The sequence below is a fragment of the Mercenaria mercenaria genome, chromosome 9 (genome assembly GCF_021730395.1).
Source record: "Mercenaria mercenaria strain notata chromosome 9, MADL_Memer_1, whole genome shotgun sequence".
Lineage (NCBI taxonomy): Eukaryota > Metazoa > Mollusca > Bivalvia > Venerida > Veneridae > Mercenaria > Mercenaria mercenaria.
In genome coordinates, this window is record NC_069369.1 from 62,780,353 (window position 1) to 62,793,619 (window position 13,267).

The 13,267-nt window shown below is 33.1% G+C and overlaps 1 protein-coding gene across 1 annotated transcript in view; it reads left to right on the forward strand.

Annotated features, from left to right (window-relative positions):
• LOC123547271 (G-protein coupled receptor dmsr-1-like) overlaps positions 1–10,263 on the forward strand; it is a 62,958-nt gene extending 52,695 nt beyond the window's left edge. The window contains exon 3 of the mRNA XM_045334237.2: positions 194–10,263. Within this exon, the coding sequence (XP_045190172.1) occupies positions 1,137–2,327 (1,191 nt within the window). The 5' untranslated portion in view covers positions 194–1,136 and the 3' untranslated portion in view covers positions 2,328–10,263. The remainder of the gene's footprint in view (positions 1–193) is intronic.
• Positions 10,264–13,267: the final 3,004 nt, after the last annotated feature.

A 13,267-nucleotide genomic window follows, 5' to 3' on the forward strand; every position in this document is an offset into this window, starting at 1 on the left:
CTTGGGGTAAACTTTTTTATGAAACTAATACCATATTCGCCCTGTTTAGACGCATGTATGTACATTGTACAACAGTTTCACACATTTACTTCATTAGATATCCCGCCATTTGACACAGTCATTTGTTTTCCCTTTCTCTATAAATAAAACATTTATACAATATTATTCACGGACTCTTCGATTTTCTTTACAGTCAGACGTTCGAGAGTGATTGCAGATGAAGCAGAAATCAAGTGGTAACATTTCACCCAGAGACGATCTGTTTAAATGTTAATTGAAGCTATGTCTTGAAAGAAGAGATGAGATGATTACAGTCTAAGCCCACACAAATTAAGGAGAATTTTGAACGATAATTTCGTGAAGTCTCTCGAAGATCAAACGTGCTATATACGCTTAACAAGAAGTATACATTTACAATAATCAAAGCCAGTGTGTAATTGAGTTGAAGCCAACAATAGCGATTGGAGGTCAACTTAATGATGTGTAAATGGTGAATATGATTTTATGAATTTATACGAAAATTTCCATGGTTAATTAATGATTGTGTCAAGCTTGGGTATTGTGAGTTTCCACTACATTTCACAGATACTTCTTATCACGGAAATTACGACACAAAAGGATGTGAGCTGTATTGAGAAATTCATTCAAAGCTGTTTCTACGATAACAAGTAACAGGGTTGGTGAATATTCATTACGGTGGATCGTTACTTTAGAATCGCTGTGATCGGCATTCTGCAATCTTGAAAACCGTCAACGGAAAAGATATTTATTATCATATATAACCATTCTCAGCACGACCTCAATTAAACCAGGAATTTACGGCTTCATTAGAGAAATTGCATGGCCCTGAAGACAAATCACCGCGCCTAATAGATGCAATTTAGCAAACACCGCTCTGTCGCCCTCATCTCAAAATTGTTTAATTAACGACAAAGCCGATAGTGCTAGCTTTAAGAAAGACGAAGTGGTGAGAAAGCCAGCTTCATTGTTTTAAATTACTTCAGACGGATTTCTGACAGCTGTGGCGTAATTGCTGTGACCAGGATTATTTAAAACGCGAGGAAAAGTGTTGTAAGCATTTTCTTTCGGATTTGTATACAATTTTCTCAGTGGTATTGACGACGAAAGCTGCAGCGATGGGAACGGACTACACGCCTTATACAACCTCGGTAAACACCTTTTTTGAAAATAGTTCAGACTCTTTGACAAACATTCAAAATGCTACGCAAGCAACGATTCTTCAGGAATCTGACCTTATGAAGTTTCAGGTAAAATACGCTCGGATTCACGGATATGTCAGTGCTTGCGTTTGTTTGTTCGGGTTTTTGGCAAATATTGCAAATATAGTAGTGTTGACGAGGAAGAATATGATAACGTCTACAAATGTTATATTAACGTGTCTAGCTGTTGCTGACCTTTTTACAATGTTGGATTATTTTCCGTTTGCCATGCACTTCTACATACTAAAAGACCCAGACCTACAATTTCCGAGTACTCGGGGATACGGTTGGATATGTTATCTGCTTTTCCATGCAAATTTCAGTGTTGTATGTCATTCTTGTGCAATATGGCTGACCATTGAGTTAGCAACCTTCCGTTTTGTTTGCATATGGTTTCCAACCCGAGGGAGCGCATACTGTACTGTGATAAGAGCAATAGTATGTGCAGCAATCATCCTAGGGTCCGTCTTATTTTTGTGTGTACCAAATATGATCATAAACAACATGAAAAGTAGCTATTCCAATATCACTGTTGGAAATACAACAAGACTGGACATTGTCTATAACCATGTGTACAGAGAAGGAGGGGCATTTGTACACATTGACAAGCTGAATAAAATGATACAAGCTACCATATTTAAAATCCTTCCCTGCTTTTTACTTACTGTATTAACAATTTTGCTGGTTGTTGCTATGCATAGAGCGTATAAAAGAAGAATGGCCTTAAAGAACCAAGGACGCCGCCAGGAATCGGATCGCCACGGCGAACATAATAGAACAACAGTGATGCTTCTTGCGGTTGTTGTCTTGTTTTTGCTGACCGAGTTACCACAAGGAATTTTAACAATTATGGGTTTGATTGAGGAGAGGTTTTTCTTCGAGGTTTACCAACCTCTGGGCGACATACTAGACATAATGGCTTTGTGTAATAATGCAATAAATTTTGTTTTATATAGTACAATGTCAAGGCAGTTTCGAGAAACATTTGTTTCCACGTTTTGCTGGTTTTGTCCGAAGTCAAGGCCTGGTTGGATGAAAATGGAACTTGTAAAAACAAAACCAACACAGAACGGAAACACTATGATGACAGAACATACCCATGTATAGTTTTTTAAACTGTATTATTTCAAAGCAGCTATGCCTTATCACCGTTCTTCGAGTTCGTGTCGTATATCATACCTGATAGTGATTCCTTGCTAGTACACACTTGTTTGTGTCTGAAATAATAAATAAATGGCTTTAACGCAGAGGTGTACTGGTCAGGAACCCAGGCAATCCTTGCGTGTATCAGTGCTATACACTGGGCACGTTAAAGAACCAGGCTGTCTATTCGAAACGAGCTAGGCTAAGTCAGCCGGACAAGCCTGTATCTGATTTCTGATCTCTGTCGTGGGGGGCTTTGTCTCACTCTGTCCCTCTGGTCAGATCGCTCTGTGACTGTACTAATAGAGGATGAATTATGCGCCCTGTGTGGCTGTATTTGAACTATGTAAAGCGCCTTTGAACGTGAAATTGATCATGAAAAGGGCGCTATATAAATCTGGTATAATAATAATAATAATAATAATAATAATACAAAGGATAACTTTATTCATTTCTTTATATTTGTCTTACAGTTATTAATGAAAGATCTAATTCAAGGTAATAAGTGCTGTATCAATGTTGTATTTTCTAAACAAAAGCAATATTTTAGACACGAAATTATATTATCAACACAAAATAATTTGTAGAGAAAGTATAACTAAAAATAAGATGGTCTGGCATAGCTGTTTTAAACTGTAAAGAATTATTAATGCTCATTTTGTCCGATATATTATATGTACTGTAAATGCTTTTGTTGGATAGATCACATCTTTACAAACATTTTACATCAAAATATTCCTGCCCTCAGATTCTACATCTCACATAAGCAGATTCAAAATAGTTTCGTCGATTTTGTTATGTTCAAATTACGTCTTCAGTTGTGTTTCAATACATTTTTTAATAAGAAAGAAGAATTCTTAAAATTATGTTTGTTCTTTAATTTGCTGTTTACGAGAGAACGATGGATGAAATGGACGTACACAATCATTTTAGTCTGTCAAATAGTTTGTTTCGTAAATGTTTCACTTCATATAAATCTAAGATAATAACTTGTCATTAATGACAAAACTACTCGTATATAACTTTCTTAATTTGGTGACAAAATGATGTCTAATTAACGCGGATACAATGATATTTTTGTTTCAATTTTCGAAATGGATTTACGTTTTCCAAGACCTTTCAGTGAACCGATAATAAATCTTATCATCTTGGTCTATCTACAGCAGTTGTACTGTATTCTGTATAAACAAAACAAGAATTCTGTATTAACAAAAAAAGAACGACCAGCAGTAAACGATCTTATTATAATATCTGACTGAAACATCCAATTTGCTGTATTGAAATAAGTGTTGCAAAAGGACTTTAGCTTTGAAACATTAGGAAATGGTGGTTTTATAATGCGTTTGACAATAACTATTTTGTCGTTATTTTTATGAGTTGTTTGGTTAATATTTTCAACACAAATATACTTTTTACGTTTAAGATTTTTGTGAGTTAAGTGTCATTCTAAAATATTCAGTCTCGTATTATTCAGGAGAGCTAGAAGATTAGTAATCAAAATAAATAGCAATATTAGGACTCCAGCTGATATTTGGCGAATTATAGAAATTAAGCACACTGGCATACAAAATATACTTTTCACACTGACTGAAAATAGGAAAGTACACAATTATGAAAAGTTTGATTAAAATGGACATTTTGGATTTTTTTCTGTACGCGAAAATGTCATCGAAAGTACGATTGTTTTCCATACAAGTGCGTTGTGATATTGACCGGAGAGGCAGTATTTTCTAAGCGGTCTGACTAAAAAACTCGAGCACATGGTAGTATCTTTTAATTGTTTTATTTGCTGAATTTCCTTAAAATACATTTGCGCTTTGACATATTTGTTCTGTATTGTAGTTCCTTAAAAATAAAGTCCAAACACAATTTAGGTTAATTTATTTTATGTTTAAATGTTTGTATAGATGTGAATCGAAGGTTGCTGTGTAAATGTATTCACAACGTGTCCTTTATAATGTTGAATTGAAGTTAAGGAATAATGACATACAGATAGACATATCACTCATGTTTCACTATTTCATTGCAAAGGAAAAAAGTGTAAATAATTACTTTTAGATAAAACAGTAATTAATAATTGATTTTATTTAATGTTTTAGACCCACACTGGTCGGAGACCAACGACCGGACACTTTTTAAACTTTTTTCACGATATCTTCAGTAATTCTTTATACCCGACACTTGAAATTTCAATTGAATAAAGTTAAGTCATCCTCCAAACCAAAATGCATATTTGTTTACCGCTAAATAAAAGGGTTTTTTTTTGTGTGTCAAGAACTTACATTCAAAAGATGTTCTATGGAATCTTGTAGAAAAGCAAGCGTCTGATTGATCGGCAACAAATGATTCAACTCTAGTGACAAAATAAAGCGTTTACAGGGGTGTCCGGGTTTGATGGTCATCCGGATTTGTTGGTCGCTGACCAATAATGACAGTCGGCAATTTCCGTGCCATCACGTATCTTCATTATGCGATCTCGCATCTTTCGGCCATAACAGAAAATGCAGAATGCCGATATTGCATTCAGAGAAAACGGACACGAACGGAAAATTACGGTTGTCATTACTGGTCCATTACCTTAACCTTCACCCTGCTAAATTTCTAAAATGGACTGGTCCATCTTTCAATTTAGGCAGTACCATTTGTTTATCAAAAGGGTGTTCACTGAAAATTTACTTACCGAATAGCGAATAGTGCAGACCATGATCAGACAGCTGATTTTGGTCTGCACTGGTAGCAAAGGCAAAATCACTTGTCGTCAGCAGGCTAAAGGTTATGTCTTTTCCTGTTAAAATTGTCTCCTCGTTATGTAAATTAGCTATTGTAATATTTACAGAATGACCATTTATTAATTGAACACTTTTAATATGATTATCAATATAAATGTGTATCATAAGGGCCAAAAAAGCCATACTATAATTACATGTTCATGCCCTCTGCTCAACTGAGTAAAAAATGTTTAATTCAATTTTAGCATTTTTTTTTCAACGGTTAAATGTTTAATTTTACAAAAAGAACTGTTCCTTTGTTATATTTAGAGACGATGATTTTGAACCCGTTTTCTAGTTGAGCTTTGAGTAATGTTTATTTCTTTAACAATGCTATTTTCATCAGTATATATTTTAAAACTTCGTTGCTTTTTCCTTGTTTAAGCGATAGATATGCAAATTAAACTCATATTTGATATATAATTCTCCCTCTTTTATTTTATGAAATGTTTATACTATACTACGAGCTGAATCAATACTTTGAGTGCTAGTTGTATTCCTGTAATTATGAAATAGACATTTGAAATTTTCCACCAAGGTGGAAAAATGTTGTCATGAAAATCAAATATTCTATCAAGTGAACTTCAAACCTTTCGTGCATCTTATGAATTCAATACTCAACCTTTAATTCTTTAACATTCTTAATGCTTTTTAATCGTTACTTTAGTTCACAATTCGGTTTTTGTTGGTTTTGGATAACTCGATTATTTTGTGCGCCACCACGAGTGCTTAAGTAGTCTGTGTTTGATGTAACAACTCTATTGATATAAGCTTATCAATTTTACAGAAGGGTACCTTAGTACTTCATAAATGAGCCGTGCCATGAGAAAACCAACATAGTGGGTTTGCGACCAGCATGGATCCAGACCAGCCTGCGCATCCGCGCAGTCTGGTCAGGATCCATGCTGTTCGCTAACAGTTTCTTTAATTGCAATAGACTTTGAAAGCGAACAGCATGGATCTTGACCAGATTGCGCAGATGTTGGTTTTTTTTCATGGCACGGCTCAAATGTTACTCTTATAAATATATAATTCTGATAGCAATATGCTTTCTGTTTGCAATATATGTAAATAAACATTAGATTTATAAATATAGCAATAAGTTGATTTACGTTAAGATGCAGAAGTGATATTATGATAACTATGACTTGAACATTTGTTTGTGTAGTAGTAGGTATTGTGTCTTCGTGTTGAAATGGTTTTTTTTCTGTAAGAAGTTCTAATGTTGTATATTATTAGGATATTTGATGTTGTTATATGCAATACAGAGATATATTTGGACGAACACCTGTTCGGCAAAAATAAATTGGACGAGCCAATATACATCCCATTTGTTTTTCTGGACGTGTTCGAGTCCAAGTATATCTCGTATTATACAGGATAATGTTAAATAATCTTTTTAATATCTGCTTATTTTTCTTAGTAATTAAGGACGCAGAGGCATCGCTTCAATGAACAATTAAATTAAAATGTTGATATTTAGGCTGGTAGTTTTGTTGGTCAGCTTTGTTTACCGTTAAGTTAATAATAGATATTCAAATTTGTTGAATCGTCCGATACGAAATACATGTATATTGTATCAAATACGGAAATATATTGGACGGTCACATGGTACAGATGCGAATCATTGATTGGAAGAGAAAAGTAGGTATAGAAAACAATGCATTTTATTGTAAATGAATAATGTTTGCGTTTCAATATATACAGAACTCATTACCGCAACCATTGTTTGTTAAATATATTTTCATAGTGTATGTGGAAATTTTCAGTTGTATATCAGTAGGAAATGTGATATCTTAATGTACGAGTAAACTATACATTAATTTTATACTTTTTCATCTTTCAACCTGAGAAACATATATGATAATATGTATGATAATCAGCTGTTCGGTAGGTCATCTAAAATACCTTTTTAATAGATGTAAGGGGTCATTTCGCCTTGTCGTAGTTATAAATACAATATTAGCAACAAATATTCAGGAAGACATACATAAGTTCAACTGTGTGTTGCATAACAAGAATCATGCAAATTAGTAAGTTATCACACGCTAACAAGCAAAAGCAGCGGTAAATCCATGGCCTTTTTTCTTTGAAACGTTTGTTTCGCAGGATATATAGAATACAAAATGTAATTCAATGCTGTTTCATATGGAGTAACAACGACTCACAATGTCAAATTGGAACCATGGTCACAGGAATAGAATGTCAATCTATAGCCTAATAATAATAATTTAATGAAAAACAAAACTCAACCTGGACAACAACTTATTCTAACGTTTCAATTTTGGCTTAATCTGTTAATAAATAGTTATGGAACTTTCTGAACAGTTTAATTAGCATATTAAACCATTCTCTGTGAGGTCTTCTTTTTTAAATTTCGAAGACGATTTCATTTTCAAAATTTCTCATGAGGCAAACTTGTACACATAGAAGACATTTTTGAGTCGGCTAAACGCTGAAAGCGTTTTGACGAGTCCTTGCTGTTCAGCGATTCTCAAAATGGACCAAATAACACAGTGAAGGGATGTAGTTCCATTTGATTTCTCAAACTTCAAACAGTTCACTGCATGAATGAAGTAAGTTGTGTCAATTCCCTTTGCTATGACCAATATACGATTTAATCTGTCATATTTATGACTTGTAATTGTGCAATACTCGAATGTAACTCATTAAGCATAAATGTGCATTTTATGAATTGCGCAGGCTTACAAAGCTTGCGTAACATCCAGCGAAAAACAAAAAATAGTTCCACAGGGCTCCAGATAAGATGCGTATTAGCGTAAATTATGTATAGAAATAATGCAAATACGCATGTCTAATAATTTCTAAGCGTATAAAAACGTATATAAAATTACAGAAATGCACACAATGCTTTTTTAAAAACAAAATCTGAATCGTCTGGATGCGTTAGGTAACATAGCCGATCAGCCTTAATTCTCCCACATTGAACGTATACACGCATCGTATGATTTCTATAAACTTTGCGTGAGTTGAATTTTGCAGTCAGTAAATGGATAAATTATCGGAAGAAGAAGCTCTTACTGGTTTGTTTAGTTACTACAGATATTAAAAATGATTTTAATTCTTATTTTTCGAGAAATAAACAAATCGGCGGAACATTAAATTGTATTTTCTTGTAGTTTTTGAAATCGAAAGTAGATCGTCTATGTTTGGCTGCTTTCACGAAACGAAACAACTTTTTATGAAAAGATTTAAATAAGAGGTAATTTAACCGTAAACTTCAATGTCAGATACTGCCAATTGCTGCTAAATGTCTTCATATCATCACAATTTGTAAAATATATTGTTGAAACTGGAGAAAAGTGTAATCGTATCTGGATATAATATTTTGGGTAAATATCGAGATGTGTTATGAAATTTCAAGAAAAAAAACTAAAAACAAACTGAAACTGGTAGACTATACTGTCAGTACATCAATCATTAGCCGACTCAGGCCCTTCAGGCCTTTGATTTCGCCTTAAAATTAACAGCATTAACTACTTTAAAATTTCGAAAGATCCATATCTACATGTATGACATATTTCTTAATCTTGCAACAAGTCAAAATTCTCTTACAGTTTGGTGGATCAAACAGAAAGTAACGAACTCCTTACTTGATTCACTTTTGTTCCAGCTTTCATTTTAGTTAAGACTGTACCTTAACATAAGAAGCTTTCTATATATTCGGAAGCAAACTTAATGTTGAAAAATATATAAATATTTGCTATGAAGTAAAGTTATATTGTTCGGAATACAATGTTTTTTGTCAATATTTAGTTAAGTTTTTGTTTTATATATATATTAGTAGTATGGCGTATGCGTTTGTTTCAAACTTAAAAATATTTAGTATCGTACTTAAAATCGAATGATGTGTCTGTGTTCGTGATTTGTTTATGTATGGACATGACTCATTACAGACTGCATGTTGTCATATTATAAACAACGCTATTTTAGTTTGATTTCATTTATTACAAGTTTTTAATCAATGCTTGTTAAGTTTAAATCATTTTTATATGCTTATATATATATAAAAATATTTTAGATTTTACCGCGCGATTAGTTTTTAGTTCCAACGTAGATAGTGCCGCCTAACTAAATTTCGTACATAAAACAGTTCATCTTTTAGAAATATTTTTTTCACATTCTCACAGTGGATGATACCGCAAACTGAATTCCTCATGAAAGTTGTTTAGGAATATTGTTTTTTTGTACATTCTTTTATATGTATGTGCAGTGTTGCAGAGTAAGAGTGCTGAAAAAAAGATATTCAGGCAATGCTTACCGGCAAATGTTAAACGTACAAGAGACAATGGCAAACATGAATAAGTCACTAGCAATGACGTCATAAAGATAGTAACCTAATAAGAAATCATATGAGCCATGCCATGGGAAAACCAACATAGTGGCTTTGCGACCAGCATGGATCCAGACCAGCCTGCGCATCCAACAGTTTCTCCAATTCCAATAGGCTTTAAAAGCGAACAGCATGGAGCCTGACCAGACTGCGCGGATGCGCAGGCTGGTCTGGATCCATGCTGGTCGCAAACCCACTATGTTGGTTTTCCCATGGCACGGCTCATATGATAAATATCATTACTATCTACATGCATATTAATGTATTTTATGTTTGTATTACTTCATTTTGCCAGTTTATGTCCGATTTATAATGCACGAGCAATAGTAAGTAAGTAATACGTCTTTAATAATACGTAGAATAATTTGTGGCCTATTGATATATACACCAGTGTATAATTTGCGTGAATAGACTGTTCAGTTCAGTTCATTTTGTTATTTGTATAGGATTTAAGTAAAAATGTATAATTTGTATTTGCATCAAATACGAGTAGATGACATTGCAGGATTACAGTTGTAATAATATTTGTGCTAATATTTGTAGTATTATTAATTCCTGGTGATAAATTCCTGTTGCCTAGATGTGCATATCATCACATTGTTTTGAAGCAGATGTAAGTTGAAAATAGTCTTTCCTTGTGTAGTGTTACGCTGATCACGTCTCCGAAAATGTTTATTTTATCACTGATTTTCACTGTTATTTGTTTCATATATCACATCATGTAATTACAACATCATATCTAGTGACTAGATTAAACAATAAAAACGTTGTGAAAATACATTTTATTTCTTTATTTTTGTTCCATTAAGGTAATACTTGTTAGTTTACACGTAAGTTAATAATAAATAAATACTACTGATGAATTATTCTGCGGTTTCGATTAAATATGTACATTCTTAATTTGGTTTACCCTATTCTTCAAGACAATATAGAAATACCGCAGTGTGAAAAGAACAATATTCTTTCGAAGATTCTCTTAGACTTCCTTTGCTTTCGTATTTCAACATAAAATAACATATTAAAATTTATTATGACATTTAAACAAAACCTGTAGGCTACAATAGTAAAACAGATTCATTGAATAGATTCCATGGTCCTGGAAAACTATAAACTGCTTTGTCCATTTTCGAAGAAATGTCGTCGCATTCTTTCAGTTGTTTGTCACGTATTACATGCTCTTCTTTCTATCCTTTCATTGATACTTTTATACTTATTGTATCTCTTAAAATTAATCAATTAATTCAAGTTTTGATTTCGCAGTATAAAAAGATATTTTTGTACTCCTTAGCTAAGGAAAAGGATGAATGTGAAAATGAAACGTCATCAAAATATTTTTTCGAGTGAGGAAAGCAAAAATTATTGTCAAAAATTCTCACTAAAACGGGGGAAAAAGCAAGATATTAATTCTATGTTATATAATAAGTGAACAACAAACCTTTTACAAGTCGCTATTTTTATCAGAAAATATTGACAAAATTTCGACGGAAAAATCAATTTCACAGTTAAACACAAAAATAAATAAAAACAAAGCATTAACTTTAGAATCGTGCGTAAATGAAAAAGAAATAGAACGAGTAATTATGAGCATTAAACGTTACAATACAAGGGCATAATATCATTGTTATATAAAAATGGAGAAAGAGAAAACATCAAAAACTGGCATCCGCTAACCTTGCTCAATGTTGATTACAGCATAATTAAGCTGAAAGACTTAAACCGCCTCTTTCAAAACTACTTAATACTGATCAAAAAGGTTTTATAAAAGGTCGAAATCAAAATGAAGTAAACAGATTAATTCAAGACTTAATAGATTTTTCAGACATCGAAAATAAAGATGGTGTAAAAGCCTTTGACAGAGTAGAATGGGATTGGGCTTTTATATGTTCAGAAAAATATGGTTTCGGAACTAAATATAGAAAATGGATTCAAATGATTCTTATAGGCTCAAAATCAGCTATACAAATAAATGGGTTCACTAATACGGAATACTGATCATATCAAGGTCTCTATAAAACAAGGCTTTCCGGTGGCACCGATACTTTATATCCTGCAGGATGCCATGTTAGAGCAGATAGAAATATGAAAGGCATTAAACTTCCATCCATCTATTAATCAGCTGAAATTAGAAATCAAACTTAGTCAATATGAAGACAGACGAAAGGCAATTCCTCTGCGAGAATGAAACTTGTCTTCCACATCTATTTCAAAATCTGAAGGTATATGAGAAGGCATCAGGCTCAAATATTTGCAAAGTAAAAACAACCGTACTTTTTAATGGTAGATTGAAAAACAGCATTCCGAAACACAACGAAATCAAATGGACTAAAAATTACATTAAAACTTTAGGTGTGTGCCATGGCTACAATATTGATTCCAAATATGGAAATCGAGAGATTTAACGTATCTTGGAATACTATTTTGTCGTATCGCATATTAACTTAGAAACAAGAGTAATTCCATTAAAATACAATGATAACAAGTAACATTTTAAGGAATAACAAGAAAACAAAGAAGACGGAAGCCTTAATATATGTAACACACCTAATATCTATGCAGGTCTAAACATTAAGATGATTTACAAAATAATACAACTGGAGTGCAATTGGCAAATATTATATACAATCGTATATGATAAGAATGCTTCACAACATGTTTCGGCGGACGCCGTCTAAGAAGGAATTCGTGACCTGGACTGACCCATACCACGTGAAGTTTGCAAATCAGACTACTTAATAACGCACTATAGATAATTTATCAAAATGAAAGATTTATGCAACACTGCCTGATTGGACAATGGTGTCTTTTTTCACTCTGCTGATTGTGCAACGCTGAGTGAAATGAAAGACGAAGCTTTTGTCCTTAATGACGCTTTTTATAGTTTTAAAGCTACGTTTCGCTCAGTATATTTAGAAGAATATTGATATATCTAAAACACGATAAGTAAGTTTAAGAAATATAATAAAAACCTGTTCAAACACCAAAATATATCAATTTACAGAAAAAGCTGAACACGGTCTGCGTATCACATTAATAAAGGTGTGGTTAGCCTATCGATAATGACTTCCAGACCACTGCTGTGATTATTCGTCGTAGGATAAACGAAACAAAATTGCACCCCTACAAAATTTTTGTGAACAATTAAAAAGAGAACCATTTAACTTGTTAAAGTGTGGTGTTAAGATTTGCTATTTGAAAAATGTTAGATAGATGACAGAATAACACAAATGATATGAAAACCTCAATAACTTCTTGTCTTATTACAATTCGCCGACGATCTATTTCATTTTTCCTCTGCAAAGGATCCACAGTAGAAAATATTATTGTATCAAAGAATATTTATTTAGTAACTACTATAAAGTAACATTAAATCATTCGGCTAGATTAAGAGAGAAACAAAAGTGTACATAGAAAATATGTATATTTTCTGCAATAATGAAATAAAGCATCGCGGCGATTCTTTGAATTTTGCATCCTCAGCTTTTGTTATATTTGATTGGCTTATCATAGTACAAGGGACAGGACGTGAAGTGGTTGCGCACTTGGTTCAAGCGGGCGAAATGGTAGCAAACTTACAAAATGGCGGATATTTTCTGAAATTAACGCGTGTTCGATTGTTTTTTATCACATAAGTGGGTTTCTATGGTATTTTGAACTCTACGGGTATGTGCAGGCACCAGTTGTATGTCTTCGTCACACTCGGTTTTGCGTTTCAGCGTTGTAGATTTCGAATTCTCGAAGTTATTGAAGATATAAAATGGTCATGCCCATGTTTTGATATTTGA